Genomic DNA, 18,505 nt, shown 5'->3' on the forward strand with positions numbered 1-18,505 from the left:
ACGCTAAAGTTTGAAGTAAAAGCCTGTCCCCCGTCGGTTCAGCTGCTTATTCACCCGTCTGTTTATGTGTGTGACAGATCTCAGATGGCAGCAGCAGTGCTGACAGTCGGAGGTGAGTTTTACCTGAACTGTAACAGCATCGTTAATGTTGGACTATTGGTTGAGTCTCTGCTCTAAGTTATAGGACCAGTATTCCAATAATGCTTTAGGGGTGTTTGCATAGTATCTGAGCCTTTGAACTTCATTTACTCCGTTTCCTTTCAGTTAAGTGACTAAAGTTTAAACTTGAGCTTCAGCTTTATTGTGACGTGATGAATCCTGGTGCTTTGCTGCTGTTGTCTCTCACCAAGTCACTCACTGAACTATTCTGAGCTTGATGTGCCGTCTTCCTCTTCTTCAGATGAGTCGCAACATAATTTACTGCCAGGGTTCCTGGAGAAAGTGTTCAGGTTGACCTCCTTAAACCAGTCTCAGTCCCCATCGAGCTTCTGTTTCAGATGGAAAACCAAACGGGGCACTTTTTTCTCCCATCTTGTCCATATCAGGTTCAGGTTTGCGCTGCCTCTGGTTTGACTTCAGCTCCGGCCACATCCTGTGGTTCTCTGCTGCACTTTGGTTCAGACCTCAGTCTCTCTCTTCTCTTAAGCTCGCACTAAACACCGTTTAAACGGCGTTTAAACGGCGTTTAAACGGCGTTTAGCTTGAGCTGTTATCACCTGCATGCAGGGAATCTATGATGGCATCATCTTAACAGAAATGTTTACAGGCACACAGCTGGACCTAAGGAACAGCCACAGTATCTGAAGCTCTCTTCATGTTTCAGACTACGAGTTGCAGGTCAGCCTATCAGAGGCTCTGTGTCGTCTGACTCCACGAAGAGACCGCGAACAGAGAGCCAATCAGTGGTTCTCCATTTGTGACATCAGCAAAGCCTTCTGTGACATCAGAGACGCAGACTTTGAGGTCGTAAGTGACTAACCTTTGTTTGAAAACCTTTCTTACCAGTTTCTCCCTCTGACCAGTCTCTGTTTCTCCTCCAGGACTGCAGGCGCTTCCTAAACTTTGTTAATAGTTACCATGGAGACCAGAGGAGGTGACAGACTTTAAACCTGAACTCAACACAACAGATTTCAGAACTTTTCGTTAATATGCATAATTTGTCTTTTTCAGGGTCTACACCTTCCCCTGCCTGCGGGCATTTCTCAACTCCACTCAGGTACAAATAAATCCTTCAGCATTCTCCTTTAAACTTTAAACGCCTCCCGTTTGAACCGGGACTTTAAACGCCTCCCGTCTGAACCGGGACTTTAAACGCCTCCCGTCTGAAGCAGGACTTTAAACGCCTCCCATTTGAACCGGGACTTTAAACGCCTCCCGTTTGAGCCGGGACTTTAAACGCCTCCCGTCTGAACCGGGACTTTGAACGCCTCCCATTTGAACCGGGACTTTAAACGCCTCCCGTCTGAAGCAGGACTTTAAACGCCTCCCGTTTGAACCGGGACTTTAAACGCCTCCCGTCTGAAGCAGGACTTTAAACGCCTCCCGTTTGAACCGGGACTTTAAACGCCTCCCGTCTGAAGCAGGACTTTAAACGCCTCCCGTTTGAACCGGGACTTTAAACGCCTCCCGTTTGAACCGGGACTTTAAACGCCTCCCGTCTGAACCGGGACTTTAAACGCCTCCCGTCTGAACCGGGACTTTGAACGCCTCCCATTTGAACCGGGACTTTAAACGCCTCCCGTCTGAAGCAGGACTTTAAACGCCTCCCGTTTGAACCGGGACTTTAAACGCCTCCCGTCTGAAGCAGGACTTTAAACGCCTCCCGTTTGAACCGGGACTTTAAACGCCTCCCGTTTGAACCGGGACTTTAAACGCCTCCCGTCTGAACCGGGACTTTAAACGCCTCCCGTTTGAACCGGGACTTTAAACGCCTCCCGTCTGAACCGGGACTTTAAACGCCTCCCGTTTGAACCGGGACTTTAAACGCCTCCCGTTTGAACCGGGACTTTAAACGCCTCCCGTCTGAAGCAGGACTTTAAACGCCTCCCGTTTGAACCGGGACTTTAAACGCCTCCCGTCTGAAGCAGGACTTTAAACGCCTCCCGTTTGAACCGGGACTTTAAACGCCTCCCGTCTGAACCGGGACTTTAAACGCCTCCCGTTTGAACCGGGACTTTAAACGCCTCCCGTTTGAACCGGGACTTTAAACGCCTCCCGTTTGAACCGGGACTTTAAACGCCTCCCGTTTGAACCGGGACTTTAAACGCCTCCCGTTTGAACCGGGACTTTAAACGCCTCCCGTTTGAACCAGGACTTTAAACGCGTCCCGTTTGAACCAGGACTTTAAACGCCTCCCATTTGAACCGGGACTTTAAACGCCTCCCGTTTGAACCAGGACTTTAAACGCGTCCCGTTTGAACCGGGACTTTAAACGCCTCCCGTTTGAACCGGGACTTTAAACGCGTCCCGTTTGAACCGGGACTTTAAACGCCTCCCGTTTGAACCGGGACTTTGAACGCCTCCCGTTTGAACGAGGACTTTAAACGCCTCCCGTCTGAACCAGGACTTTAAACGCCTCCCGTTTGAACCGGGACTTTAAACGCCTCCCGTTTGAACCGGGACTTTAAACGCCTCCCGTTTGAACCGGGACTTTAAACGCCTCCCGTCTGAAGCAGGACTTTAAACGCCTCCCGTTTGAACCGGGACTTTGAACGCCTCCCGTTTGAACCGGGACTTTAAACGCCTCCCGTTTGAACCGGGACTTTAAACGCCTCCCGTTTGAACCGGGACTTTAAACGCCTCCCGTCTGAACCAGGACTTTAAACGCCTCCCGTTTGAACCGGGACTTTAAACGCCTCCCGTTTGAACCGGGACTTTAAACGCCTCCCGTTTGAACCGGGACTTTAAACGCCTCCCGTCTGAAGCAGGACTTTAAACGCCTCCCGTTTGAACCGGGACTTTGAACGCCTCCCGTTTGAACCAGGACTTTAAACGCCTCCGGTTTGAACCGGGACTTTAAACGCCTCCCGTTTGAACCGGGACTTTAAACGCCTCCCGTTTGAACCGGGACTTTAAACGCCTCCCGTTTGAACCGGGACTTTGAACGCCTCCCGTTTGAACCGGGACTTTAAACGCCTCCCGTTTGAACCGGGACTTTAAACGCCTCCCGTTTGAACCGGGACTTTGAACGCCTCCCGTTTGAACCAGGACTTTAAACGCCTCCCGTCTGAAGCAGGACTTTAAACGCCTCCTCTTTGAACCGGGACTTTAAACGCCTCCCGTTTGAACCGGGACTTTGAACGCCTCCCGTTTGAACCGGGACTTTGAACGCCTCCCGTCTGAACCAGGACTTTAAACGCCTCCCGTTTGAACCAGGACTTTAAACGCCTCCCGTTTGAACCAGGACTTTAAACGCCTCCCGTTTGAACCAGGACTTTAAACGCCTCCCGTTTGAACCGGGACTTTAAACGCCTCCCGTTTGAACCGGGACTTTAAACGCCTCCCGTCTGAACCAGGACTTTAAACGCCTCCCGTTTGAACCAGGACTTTAAACGCCTCCCGTTTGAACCGGGACTTTAAACGCCTCCCGTTTGAACCGGGACTTTGAACGCCTCCCGTTTGAACCGGGACTTTAAACGCCTCCCGTCTGAACCAGGACTTTAAACGCCTCCCGTTTGAACCAGGACTTTAAACGCCTCCCGTTTGAACCGGGACTTTAAACGCCTCCCGTTTGAACCGGGACTTTGAACGCCTCCCGTCTGAACCAGGACTTTAAACGGCTCCCGTTTGAACCGGGACTTTAAACGCCTCCCGTTTGAACCGGGACTTTAAACGCCTCCCGTTTGAACCGGGACTTTAAACGCCTCCCGTTTGAACCGGGACTTTAAACGCCTCCCGTTTGAACCGGGACTTTGAACGCCTCCCGTCTGAACCAGGACTTTGAACGCCTCCCGTTTGAACCGGGACTTTAAACGCCTCCCGTTTGAACCGGGACTTTAAACGCCTCCCGTTTGAACCGGGACTTTGAACGCCTCCCGTTTGAACCGGGACTTTGAACGCCTCCCGTTTGAACCGGGACTTTGAACGCCTCCCGTTTGAACCGGGACTTTAAACGCCTCCCGTTTGAACCGGGACTTTAAACGCCTCCCGTCTGAACCAGGACTTTAAACGCCTCCCGCTTGAACCATAAATTTAAACGCCTCCCGTTTGAACCATAAATTTGGACCCTTTCTGTGTATTCCGTGGAAATTCTCACAACTTGTTTTCTTTTGCAGCTGTTTCGTCCAAAAGATGACAAACTGGATGATTTCTGGATTGATTTTAATGTGGGCTCAGGATGTGTTAGCTTCTTCATTGATGATCCTCAGGTTTGTACCGAACTGCTTTACCATTCAGTGCATCTACTATGGTAGAACCCAGCCAATTTATTGTAATATGTTGTATTACCTTGAGTTTGATGAGCTGAGCTCATCACAAATAAAATCATTATTATTAACCCAAGGAAGACCAGCATGTTGTAAGCTATCTACTCATTGAAAATGCGTGTAAAAGTTTAAGATTCAGAGGAAATCAAGTTTATTCTGGAGTACAGACAACTGTATTGTTAAAACTATTAGCCATCCACTCTCTATCAGCTGTTCCTCTAACTTCAATTCCTCTCTCTACATGGAGGATCTGAGTTGTTTAAAGACCGGTGGAGAAACGAATGTCATCCCCGATGAGAGGCTTACGGTCTGAGCTCCTGACACGGTCTATAATAGGGAGCTCAACTTAGTATAGACCCATGTATTCAGGATGTTATTGTTTCTGTCTTCTAGACGGATTGAGTGGTGCTGATTAGATATAGCTGGATTTTTTTTAATTCTAAACTACTCCTTGTTATAGAACCAGTGCTGTCTTAAATCAAGTTTTTACAGACGGACAACATGTTTAGATACATGATTAAAAAGTGATAAGGTTATAGTTTTTTTCCCTTTAGCTGGTCCAGAGAGATGTTTTAACGTTGGTACAACTATATGTGACACCTGCAGGGAGGAAATTCCAGGTTTGATGCAGTTTGAGCTGAGCGGCAGGTGAAAGCGGGGACCAGGGCATGCCTACTCACAACAATGCAAACTGGCTCTGGGGAAAGAGCCTGAACTGGTGTGAGAGGTAAAGGGTCCCAGCTAAGCGCCTAGATGTTGGAGTTTTCCCCTGTGAGATGGAGGGTTGCCTTCCTTCAGCTGTGAGCCACAGAAGGGAAGGTTCTGGCTGTGGTTTGTGCACTAAACAGCAGCCCAGAATGGCATCTCTGATTTGAACTGGTTGTTTTTGGACTTCTGTGCCTAGGCATAGACACAAACATCGTGTTCGGACATAAGGCGGTTCATAAGTGTGCCTGGTGCCAGGCCACCTTGGGCCAAAGGTCGACTTTGTATCCAACTACAGGGGGATCAACTACTCTGTCTCCCCGGGAAAGTTTACTCCAGGGTGTTAAAGAGGAGGCTCCGACCGATTGTCGAACCTTGGATTCAGAGGACCATCCAGCCTACATTTTATGTGGAGTTGGAGCCAACTTATTGCTGTGTTCTCAGGGAATAGGGGTTGCTGTAGGAGTCTTTGGTACTGGAGTCTCCTTTGGAGCCTGTCTGGTCCCTGTATAACAGTCAGAGCTGTGTCCATGTTCCTGGTCCAGAGTGGTTCTGGTTCACGGAGCGTGTCGGACTCCTCCAGGGCTGCCCCTCCTCACCGGTCCTGTTCTGGAGGTGCAGTCGGGGGGAGGAGGGCGTCTGGTTTGGGAACCTCAGGGTTCATCTCTGCTTTCTGCAGATGATGAGGTTCTGTTGACCAGCTGAGTGTGAAGCAGCCGGGATGAAGGTCAGCTGCTCCAGATCTGAGGCCCTGGTTCTGATCCTCCGGGTCGGGCTGAGTCTCTGCCTCAGCTGGAGCAGTTTCAGCATCTCTGGACCTGGTTCTGATCCTCCGGGTCGGGATGAGTCTCTGCCTCAGCTGGAGCAGTTTCAGCATCTCTGGACCTGGTTCTGAACCTCCGGGTCGGGATGAGTCTGTGCCTCAGCTGGAGCAGTTTCAGCATCTCTGGACCTGGTTCTGATCCTCCGGGTCGGGCTGAGTCTCTGCCTCAGCTGGAGCAGTTTCAGCATCTCTGGACCTGGTTCTGAACCTCCGGGTCGGGATGAGTCTCTGCCTCAGCTGGAGCAGTCTCAGCATCTCTGGACCTGGTTCTGAACCTCCGGGTCGGGGTGAGTCTCTGCCTCAGCTGGATAGTTTCAGCATCTCTGGACCTGGTTCTGAACCTCCGGGTCAGGATGAGTTTCTGCCTCAGCTGGAGCAGTTTCAGCATCTCTGGACCTGGTTCTGACCCTCCGGGTCGGGCTGAGTCTCTGCCTCAGCTGGAGCAGTTTCAGCATCTCTGGACCTGGTTCTGAACCTCCGGGTCGGGCTGAGTCTCTGCCTCAGCTGGATAGTTTCAGCATCTCTGGACCTGGTTCTGAACCTCCGGGTCGGGCTGAGTCTCTGCCTCAGCTGGAGCAGTTTCAGCATCTCTGGTTCTGGTTCTGAACCTCCGGGTTGGATCAGAGATGGACAGACGGATCGGGGCTTCGTCAGCAGTAATGAGGGCGCTGCTCCGGTCCGTTTGGTGAAGCTGAGCCGGAAGGAGAAGCTTTCAGGTTCCTGCTCCATCTTTGTGGAGTCAGAACCAGAACTCACTGGTGGTATTATATATCCCATCTGACCTGGGAAGGCCCCGGGGTCCCCAGGAGGAGCTGGAGAGGGATGGATGGGTTTCCCTCCTGAACATGTGGAGAATAATGCATGATTGCATGTCTTTTTCAGGGTTTTCTTTGGGGCTCGATTCACCTTCTGAAGGAGGAGGTGGATCACTACAGTCTCCAACTGAAACATGATGGTAAGGGACAGCAGCTTTAAACCTCAAAAAATCTCCAAGAACTTCATCTTTTGTTTGAATTGGCAGTCATTGTGCAAAAAAAAAAAAAAGAAGTTTAGGAACCGAAGGTGGATGACAACCGTGATGAAGATGAGGAGGAGTTGGTTTTAGTACCATTCGCTGCACAGATGACTCAAACTAAGAGCTAAACATGAAACTATTTTAGGTGCCATTCAGAAGTTACCACAGCTGATTTTAATGTCTGACTTTGTATCAGTTTGTCCTGTTCATAACAGCGTCTGTTTTTTCCCATGATGCATCTGAGCAGACACGGTCCTCACCGTCAGGCTGAAAAATCCCATCATGCACCACAATAGCAGAGGTCAGACGGTGGAGCTGAGCTTTAACTGTGTGCACCACAGAGAACTGGAGAAGGTTGCTGGGAGGACTTTCAAGGTACCTGTCAGGTGACCTGTCTGTCTTCACACACCTGTCTGTCTTTACACACCTTTACACACCTGTCTGTCTTTACACACCTGTCTGTCTTTACACACCTTTACACACCTGTCTGTCTTCACACACCTGTCTGTCTTTACACACCTGTCTGTCTTTACACACCTGTCTGTCTTCACACACCTGTCTGTCTTTACACACCTGTCTGACTTTACACACCTGTCTGTCTTTACACACCTGTCTGACTTTACACACCTGTCTGACTTTACACACCTGTCTGACTTTACACACCTGTCTGTCTTTACACACCTTTACACACCTGTCTGTCTTCACACACCTGTCTGTCTTTACACACCTGTCTGTCTTTACACACCTGTCTGTCTTCACACACCTGTCTGTCTTTACACACCTGTCTGACTTTACACACCTGTCTGTCTTTACACACCTGTCTGACTTTACACACCTGTCTGTCTTTACACACCTTTACACACCTGTCTGTCTTCACACACCTGTCTGTCTTTACACACCTGTCTGACTTTACACACCTGTCTGTCTTTACACACCTGTCTGACTTTACACACCTGTCTGACTTTACACACCTGTCTGTCTTTACACACCTGTCTGTCTTCACACACCTGTCTGTCTTCACACACCTGTCTGTCTTCACACACCTGTCTGACTTCACACACCTGTCTGTCTTTACACACCTGTCTGACTTTACACACCTTTACACACCTGTCTGACTTTACACACCTGTCTGTCTTTACACACTTGTCTGTCTTTACACACTTGTCTGTCTTTACACACCTGTCTGTCTTTACACACTTGTCTGTCTTTACACACTTGTCTGTCTTTACACACCTGTCTGTCTTTACACACCTGTCTGACTTCACACACCTGTCTGTCTTTACACACCTGTCTGACTTCACACACCTGTCTGTCTTTACACACCTTTACACACCTGTCTGTCTTCACACACCTGTCTGTCTTTACACACCTGTCTGACTTTACACACCTGTCTGACTTCACACACCTGTCTGACTTCACACACCTGTCTGTCTTTACACACCTGTCTGTCTTCACACACCTGTCTGTCTTCACACACCTGTCTGACTTCACACACCTGTCTGTCTTTACACACCTGTCTGACTTTACACACCTGTCTGACTTTACACACCTGTCTGACTTTACACACCTGTCTGACTTTACACACCTGTCTGACTTCACACACCTGTCTGTCTTTACACACCTTTACACACCTGTCTGTCTTCACACACCTGTCTGTCTTTACACACCTGTCTGACTTTACACACCTGTCTGTCTTCACACACCTGTCTGACTTCACACACCTGTCTGTGTTTACACACCTGTCTGTCTTCACACACCTGTCTGACTTCACACACCTGTCTGTCTTTACACACCTGTCTGACTTTACACACCTTTACACACCTGTCTGACTTTACACACCTGTCTGTCTTTACACACCTGTCTGACTTTACACACCTGTCTGTCTTTACACACCTGTCTGACTTTACACACCTGTCTGTCTTTACACACCTGTCTGACTTCACACACCTGTCTGTCTTCACACACCTATCTGACTTCACACACCTGTCTGTCTTTACACACCTGTCTGACTTTACACACCTTTACACACCTGTCTGTCTTTACACACCTGTCTGACTTTACACACCTTTACACACCTGTCTGTCTTTACACACCTGTCTGACTTCACACACCTGTCTGACTTCACACACCTGTCTGTCTTCACACACCTGTCTGACTTCACACACCTGTCTGTCTTTACACACCTGTCTGTCTTCACACACCTGTCTGACTTCACACACCTGTCTGTCTTTACACACCTGTCTGACTTTACACACCTTTACACACCTGTCTGACTTTACACACCTGTCTGTCTTTACACACCTGTCTGACTTTACACACCTTAACACACCTGTCTGTCTTTACACACCTGTCTGACTTTACACACCTGTCTGTCTTTACACACCTGTCTGTCTTTACACACCTGTCTGTCTTCACACACCTGTCTGACTTCACACACCTGTCTGACTTTACACACCTGTCTGACTTTACACACCTGTCTGACTTTACACACCTTTACACACCTGTCTGTCTTCACACACCTGTCTGTCTTCACACACCTGTCTGTCTTTACACACCTGTCTGACTTTACACACCTTTACACACCTGTCTGACTTTACACACCTTTACACACTTGTCTGTCTTCACACACCTGTCTGTCTTCACACACCTGTCTGTCTTCACACACCTGTCTGTCTTCACACACCTGTCTGTCTTCACACACCTGTCTGTCTTTACACACCTGTCTGTCTTCACACACCTGTCTGACTTTACACACCTTTACACACCTGTCTGACTTTACACACCTGTCTGACTTTACACACCTGTCTGACTTTACACACCTGTCTGACTTTACACACCTGTCTGACTTTACACACCTGTCTGTCTTTACACACCTGTCTGTCTTTACACACCTGTCTGACTTTACACACCTGTCTGACTTTACACACCTGTCTGACTTTACACACCTTTACACACCTTTACACACCTGTCTGACTTTACACACCTGTCTGACTTTACACACCTGTCTGACTTTACACACCTGTCTGACTTTACACACCTGTCTGACTTTACACACCTGTCTGACTTTACACACCTGTCTGTCTTCACACACCTGTCTGACTTTACACACCTGTCTGTCTTCACACACCTGTCTGACTTTACACACCTGTCTGTCTTTACACACCTGTCAGTCTTTACACACCTGTCTGACTTTACACACCTGTCTGTCTTCACACACCTGTCTGACTTTACACACCTGTCTGTCTTTACACACCTGTCAGTCTTTACACACCTGTCTGACTTTACACACCTGTCTGACTTTACACACCTGTCTGTCTTTACACACCTGTCTGACTTTACACACCTTTACACACCTGTCTGACTTTACACACCTGTCTGTCTTCACACACCTGTCTGACTTTACACACCTGTCTAACTTTACACACCTGTCTGTCTTTACACACCTGTCAGTCTTTACACACCTGTCTGACTTTACACACCTGTCTGACTTTACACACCTGTCTGTCTTCACACACCTGTCTGACTTTACACACCTGTCTGACTTTACACACCTGTCTGACTTTACACACCTTTACACACCTCTCTGACTTTACACACCTGTCTGACTTTACACACCTGTCTGTCTTCACACACCTGTCTGTCTTCACACACCTGTCTGACTTTACACACCTGTCTGACTTTACACACCTCTCTGACTTTACACACCTGTCTGACTTTACACACCTGTCTGACTTTACACACCTGTCTGCCTTTACACACCTGTCAGTCTTTACACACCTCTCTGACTTTACACACCTGTCTGACTTTACACACCTGTCTGACTTTACACACCTTTACACACCTGTCTAACTTTACACACCTGTCAGTCTTTACACACCTGTCAGTCTTTACACACCTGTCTGACTTTACACACCTGTCTGTCTTCACACACCTGTCTGACTTTACACACCTGTCTGTCTTTACACACCTGTCAGTCTTTACACACCTGTCTGTCTTTACACACCTGTCTGACTTTACACACCTTTACACACCTGTCTGACTTTACACACCTGTCTGTCTTCACACACCTGTCTGACTTTACACACCTGTCTAACTTTACACACCTGTCTGTCTTTACACACCTGTCAGTCTTTACACACCTGTCTGACTTTACACACCTGTCTGACTTTACACACCTGTCTGACTTTACACACCTGTCTGACTTTACACACCTTTACACACCTGTCTGACTTTACACACCTGTCTGACTTTACACACCTGTCTGACTTTACACACCTGTCTGTCTTCACACACCTGTCTGACTTCACACACCTGTCTGACTTTACACACCTGTCTGACTTTACACACCTCTCTGACTTTACACACCTGTCTGACTTTACACACCTGTCTGACTTTACACACCTGTCTGACTTTACACACCTGTCTGACTTTACACACCTGTCTGACTTTACACACCTTTACACACCTGTCTGACTTTACACACCTGTCTGACTTTACACACCTGTCTGACTTTACACACCTGTCTGTCTTTACACACCTGTCTGACTTTACACACCTGTCTGACTTTACACACCTTTACACACCTGTCTGACTTTACACACCTGTCTGACTTTACACACCTGTCTGTCTTTACACACCTGTCTGTCTTTACACACCTGTCTGTCTTTACACACCTTTACACACCTGTCTGTCTTCACACACCTGTCTGACTTTACACACCTGTCTGACTTTACACACCTGTCTGACTTCACACACCTGTCTGACTTCACACACCTGTCTGACTTTACACACCTGTCTGACTTTACACACCTGTCTGACTTTACACACCTGTCTGACTTTACACACCTGTCTGACTTTACACACCTTTACACACCTGTCTGTCTTCACACACCTGTCTGACTTTACACACCTGTCTGACTTTACACACCTGTCTGACTTTACACACCTGTCAGTCTTTACACACCTGTCTGACTTTACACACCTGTCTGACTTTACACACCTGTCTGTCTTTACACACCTGTCTGACTTTACACACCTTTACACACCTGTCTGACTTTACACACCTGTCTGACTTTACACACCTGTCTGTCTTTACACACCTGTCTGTCTTTACACACCTTTACACACCTGTCTGTCTTCACACACCTGTCTGACTTTACACACCTGTCTGACTTTACACACCTGTCTGACTTCACACACCTGTCTGACTTTACACACCTGTCTGACTTTACACACCTGTCTGACTTTACACACCTTTACACACCTGTCTGACTTTACACACCTTTACACACCTGTCTGACTTTACACACCTGTCTGACTTTACACACCTGTCTGTCTTTACACACCTGTCTGACTTTACACACCTTTACACACCTGTCTGTCTTCACACACCTGTCTGACTTTACACACCTGTCTGACTTTACACACCTGTCTGACTTTACACACCTGTCTGACTTTACACACCTGTCTGTCTTTACACACCTGTCTGACTTTACACACCTTTACACACCTGTCTGTCTTCACACACCTGTCTGACTTTACACACCTGTCTGACTTTACACACCTGTCTGACTTTACACACCTGTCTGACTTTACACACCTGTCTGACTTCACACACCTGTCTGACTTCACACACCTGTCTGTCTTTACACACCTGTCTGACTTTACACACCTTTACACACCTGTCTGACTTTACACACCTGTCTGACTTTACACACCTGTCTGTCTTTACACACCTGTCTGTCTTTACACACCTGTCTGACTTTACACACCTTTACACACCTGTCTGACTTTACACACCTGTCTGACTTTACACACCTGTCTGTCTTTACACACCTGTCTGTCTTTACACACCTGTCAGTCTGCACCTGTCAGAAGTCATATTTTGTACGTGCGTAGGGTTGATTTCATCATCCTTTTCTTCACTGCCATGTGCTGATATGACAGAGGACGGCTGCCTAAACTTTACTCCAGTAGAACTTGACTCTCTTGTTGACAGCACTATAGCTTCAATGCGTACAACACTGGACAATGTTGCCCCTCTGAAAAGGAAGGTAATCAGTCAGAAGAGGTTGGCTCCTTGGTATTGTAAATTTGTTTTGATTTGGAGCTATATGATGGTTTGTTCTTTTTGTTTGCTGGTGAAATGCTGCTCCCTTCTCTGTATTTATTTTTACGGGGCCTGAGTGATTGTGATCATTGTAAATGAATAAGTTTGTTTGATATCATTGTTTTTGTAGAAAACGCAGAGCTCCCCCCGAACAGCAGAGGTAGGTGGTACAGACCAGGCCTGCCCCTCTGCACAGAAATGCAACGTTCAATCCTACTGCCGCAAGAAACCACCAAGCAAGAGTCACCTGAAGAGTGAGTCTTTCTAAGTTATTATCCTCATCTCATTAAATTAGAATCTGTACCTCATGAATTGTCAAAAACAAATTAATTGTGTCAACAAGAAAAATTAGTCATGACAAAAACAAGCTGATGTCATCAGACATGTCAACAACTATGAAGGGTGTAGGTAGCAAACCTTTATATGTATACATTTTATTTATTTATGTACATGTATCCTAAATGATCAGTTTTAGATTTTAGATTGCAAGTGATCATTTCAACACTAAAATGGCTGTTTTCATTATATCAACAGTTTTGATTCAAGGAAATGAATATATAATATAAGCAAACTAGTTGATGATTAAAGAATCCATGATTGGTTTAAGTTCATTTTTATCAGATACTTATTAGTTTCGGCCGTAATACCATGCTAATAACTGCATTCCATCCTGAACGAACATTATTAATACAGACACACATTTTGGAGTGTAAACCCACTGATACTAACAGTGACCTGTCTGTCTTCAGTTTTACCTCTGTCATCCCCGAGCAGCGAAGAAGACTCCTTCCTGTCCAAAGTAAGGACAGAAAACAAATAAAAATTCATTTGTTTACATTTAAATATTCTGACCCCCCCCCCCCCTTTGGTCTTCAGGCAACAATCAAAAGCCGAGCAGAGATCCTGTTTGACCAGATCAGATCCTCAACTCCAGCATTCGACTGTAAGTCAGCAACTCGATTCAGCCTGTGGCTGTAAATGTGCCGTAAACCGTAGGCCGTAAACCGTAGGCCGTAAACCGTAGGCCTTAACATGCCATCAACTGTAGGCCGTAAACCGTAGGCCGTAAACCGTAGGCCGTAAACCGTAGGCCTTAACGTGCCCTCAACCGTAGGCCGTAAACCGTAGGCCGTAAACCGTAGGCCGTAAACCGTAGGCCTTAACGTGCCCTCAACCGTAGGCCGTAAACCGTAGGTTTTAACGTGCCGTAGGCCGTAAACTGTAGGCCTTCACGTGCCGTAAACTGTAGGCCGTAAACTGTAGGCCTTCACGTGCCGTAAACCGTACACCGTAAACCGTAGGCCTTAACGTGCCGTAAACCGTAGGCCTTAACGTGCCGTAAACCGTAGGCCTTAACGTGCCGTAAACCGTAGGCCTTAACGTGCCGTAAACCGTAGGCCTTAACGTGCCGTAAACCGTAGGCCTTAACGTGCCGTAAACCGTAGGCCTTAACGTGCCGTAAACCGTAGGCCTTCACGTGCCGTAAACCGTAGGCCTTAACATGCCATCAACTGTAGGCCGTCAAGTTTGATGCTTTTTATTCAAATGATCATCAAATTAAACATGTAATTTATTTTTTAAGACTGTTAAGTATGTATATATCTAAATGGGTCGTAGGCTGTAAACATACTGTTATCCGTAGGCTGTTAACAGTGGCATTTTCTGTTGATCCATCACAAAGAAACTAACTGTTTTTTGGATTCAGCTGGTTTTCAGTCACCATTTGATCTGGCTGATGTCAGCATCTTAAAAACTCCGTCAGACTCTGTCCAACCTGAGCCAGGTACTTCAGAGGTGGTAGAGTTACAGATCCCACAGGAGGAGACGGTGGAAGCTGGAGGAAGAGGCAACTCTCCAACAAAAAAGGTTGATTTTCTTTTTGATTTCTGAATAGAAACATGAGCTTTTCCCTTTTTCCCCACTTGTTTCTTGTTTGTGTTTCCAGGAAGTGCTCCGGAAGAGAGAAGCTCCAGACTCAGGTCTCACCTGTTCCATCATTTTTATTCCTGTGTTTAATTTGGAGGTCTAATGAGATGGTTAAAAACATTTAAAGTTTGATGCTTTTTATTTAAAGGATCACTGAATTAAACTTTTTTTTTTATTAAAAAAAAAAAGCAAAAACTTTTCCCATGAGCCATGTTCTGAACTTTGTTCAGGCTACCTGTCAGACCAGAGTGAGGGTGCACCCCCTCAAAAGAAGAAGATGGAGCTGCAGCAGGATGGCGATGAGTCTAGCCTGGCACTGACGGGTTAATAATCTTGTTTCTAACTTTGATCTACATTAAAGTTTGTGTTTTGTTATAATCCGCTGCTGATCACCTGGTTGTAGAAAAACCAGAGGAGGGTGTTGTTGGTGAGGGGGTGCGGCCAGTTGACCAAAAGGACAAGGAGGGAGCAGAGCCAGAGTCATACCTGACATCCGAGATCACAGCTGCCTTCAAAACGTTTAAAGCACAGCTGGAGCAACACTTCACGGTCTGTGCCCCCCTGTCCCCCCATGGTGAAAGACATATGGATTAGTATCTGATCAATAACTTCCAGTGCAATGAAATAAAAAGCAATAATCATCTTTTCAGGGTTGTTGGAAAAAAGTTGAAGCTGAGGTCCTTCTGTCTCTAAAGGAATGTCAACGACACGTCTCCTCGCTGCTCACAGCTGTCCATCGGCACAGGTACCGCCCACCTCTACACCTGTCCATCATCACAAGTCCCGCCCACCTCTACACCTGTCCATCATCACAAGTCCCGCCCACCTCTACACCTGTCCATCATCACAAGTCCCGCCCACCTCTACACACCTGTCCATCATCACAAGTCCCGCCCACCTCTACACCTGTCCATCATCACAAGTCCCGCCCACCTCTACACACCTGTCCATCATCACAAGTCCCGCCCACCTCTACACACCTGTCCATCATCACAAGTCCCGCCCACCTCTACACCTGTCCATCATCACAAGTCCCGCCCACCTCTACACACCTGTCCATCATCACAAGTCCCGCCCACCTCTACACCTGTCCATCATCACAAGTCCCGCCCACCTCTACACCTGTCCATCATCACAAGTCCCGCCCACCTCTACACCTGTCCATCATCACAAGTCCCGCCCACCTCTACACCTGTCCATCATCACAAGTCCCGCCCACCTCTACACACCTGTCCATCATCACAAGTCCCGCCACCTGTACACACCTGTCCATCATCACAAGTCCCGCCCACCTCTACACCTGTCCATCATCACAAGTCCCGCCCACCTCTACACACCTGTCCATCATCACAAGTCCCGCCCACCTCTACACACCTGTCCATCATCACAAGTCCCGCCCACCTCTACACACCTATCCATCGGCACAAGTCCCGCCCACCTCTACACACCTGTCCATCATCACAAGTCCCGCCCACCTCTACACACCTGTCCATCATCACAAGTCCCGCCCACCTGTACACACCTGTCCATCTGCACATGCAGGTACCGCCCACCATATGCAGGTCCCGCCCACCTCCACACGCCTCTCCTTCATCACAGGTACCATCCATTGGTACAGACGGTACCAAACGATGACGATGCTGTTCCTTTGCACCTGTTCAGGTTACTGTTGCTGCAGCAGTTTGAAAGCAGTGTGACTGATCAGCTAAAGCACCTGGAGGAAACCTCGGCACACCTGAACTCCATGAACACTCAGATCCTGGTACTGACAGATTCCAGTACTTACTGTTCTTTTCATTGTAATGACGTTCCAGGATCAGAGCACCATTACGCAGAATCTTTAGAAATATATTTAGAAATATTTTCAGGAAACCTTTTGAGTATTTTTATGAACGGCTGTAGAAACTGCTTGACAGTTGGTGTCTGGCCCGGGACGATTATTTCAGTGGTTGTTCTCACCTGGCTGGAGATTTTCTTTTCCAACTTAGATTTAAAATAAAAAATACCAGGTTAAAAAAGTGTCCAGAGTAGTGGAGTTTGTTGTATTCTCATTGAAACCAGGTTTGAATCTCATTCCAGGTGAATCTCATTCTCTGTCTGTGTCCCTGTTTGTGTCCCTGTTTGTGTCCCTGTTTGTGTCCCTGTTTGTGTCCCTGTTTGTGTCCCTGTTTGTGTCCCTGTTTGTGTCCCTGTTTGTGTCCCTGTTTGTGTCCCTGTTTGTGTCCCTGTTTGTGTTGCAGAGTTTCTTCCAGTCTGAGATGCAGCGATTTGGCTCCTTCTGTGAGGAACACCTGGAGAAGTCAGTCTGATCTGGTTTACACCTGTTAATGCTACCACAATCTGACTGTAATGTTCAGGCCTCCTGGAAGTTTTAAATGATTTAATCCTTCATGATCCGGTTTGGATCTGGTTTATGTGTTCAGATCTTAAAAATGTAGTTTGAATCTAGGTTAAAGAAGTTCAGACTTCCATGATCTGGTTTTTGTCACTTCAGGTTGAAGTCTTTGGAGAGTGAACGGGTCGAGCATCCATCCAGCCAGTGAAGAAGAAGAGCTGAAGGAACAAGATCCAGAGTGAAAGGAGTCTGCATCATTTCATGTCCCTCACAGACCAATTTTTGTTTTTCCATGTTTTCAGTTAAATATGTTTATCTTCAGAATGCAGAGAATTGTTTTCTGAATGGAACAGATTAAAGAGGCAGACAGCAACTTAATCGGTTTGTTGTTGTGTTACTGCTGGATGCAGTAGCTTGAACTGACCAACAGATGGAGACAAAACGTAGAGAGCTGTCGTGTCTCATTGAGCAGAGAAACTCAATCCACAGCAGAGCGACAGGAAGGAACATTTCAGAGTACAAATATTATAGAATAAAACAGAATGCTAACAGTTTAGGCTTCGAAATGTAAAATAAATGGATTGGGGATTTTAGTGGTTCAGAAAAAACTTCAGAACGAGTCCATTTTAATATATTTTTAATGCGGATAAATACGTTTTTACATCTCATTGATATGATTTATCGATTCTTTAGTGTTTAGTTTAAAGCAGCAATTATAAGATATTAGCATAAAATAAGGTTAAGATCAGATTTCTTGCACACACATGAAATTTGTCCTCCGCTTTTAACCCATCCAGGTCGGCACCTGCTGACACACACATGCACGTGCACACGCACATGCACGTGCACACGCACAGGGCCACACACTGGAGCGGTGGGCAGCCAATCACAGCCCGGGGAGCATGGGGGTACGGTGCCTTGCTCAAAGGCACCTCGGCCGTGGCAGGGAGGTGAACTGCCACCCCTCCAGCTGTCAGTTCACCAGTCATTTTGAGCAGTGGGGATCGAACCGCCAACCTTCAGGTTATTGGACCCACTGAGCGCCACTGTACTGAGCGGCTGCCCGGTTCAGAGATGGCGTGAATGAGAGGAACGAAACGTATAAAAGTAAAAACGTATAAAAGTAAAAACGTATTCAGCAATAAACTGAGTTGATTGTAGAGAATAA

The 18,505-nt window shown here is 47.2% G+C and overlaps 1 protein-coding gene across 1 annotated transcript; it reads left to right on the forward strand.

The window, feature by feature from the left end:
- The first annotated feature begins 84 nt into the window (after positions 1-84).
- LOC140284997 (uncharacterized) lies at positions 85-17,560 on the forward strand. Its single transcript, XM_072379056.1, has 19 exons — positions 85-112; positions 401-551; positions 807-966; positions 1,041-1,093; positions 1,171-1,216; positions 4,275-4,367; positions 6,835-6,907; positions 7,215-7,342; positions 13,207-13,330; positions 13,826-13,875; positions 13,953-14,019; positions 14,782-14,942; positions 15,022-15,055; positions 15,233-15,325; positions 15,406-15,551; positions 15,653-15,747; positions 16,665-16,764; positions 17,243-17,301; positions 17,497-17,560. Exons 1-19 carry the CDS (start codon positions 85-87, stop codon positions 17,543-17,545), a joined length of 1,710 nt encoding a protein of 569 aa, XP_072235157.1. The 3' UTR covers positions 17,546-17,560.
- The last annotated feature ends 945 nt before the right edge of the window (positions 17,561-18,505 follow it).

Source organism: Leuresthes tenuis, unplaced genomic scaffold (assembly GCF_036924035.1).
Source record: "Leuresthes tenuis unplaced genomic scaffold, fLeuTen1.0.hap1 SCAF_24, whole genome shotgun sequence".
Taxonomy (NCBI): domain Eukaryota; kingdom Metazoa; phylum Chordata; class Actinopteri; order Atheriniformes; family Atherinopsidae; genus Leuresthes; species Leuresthes tenuis.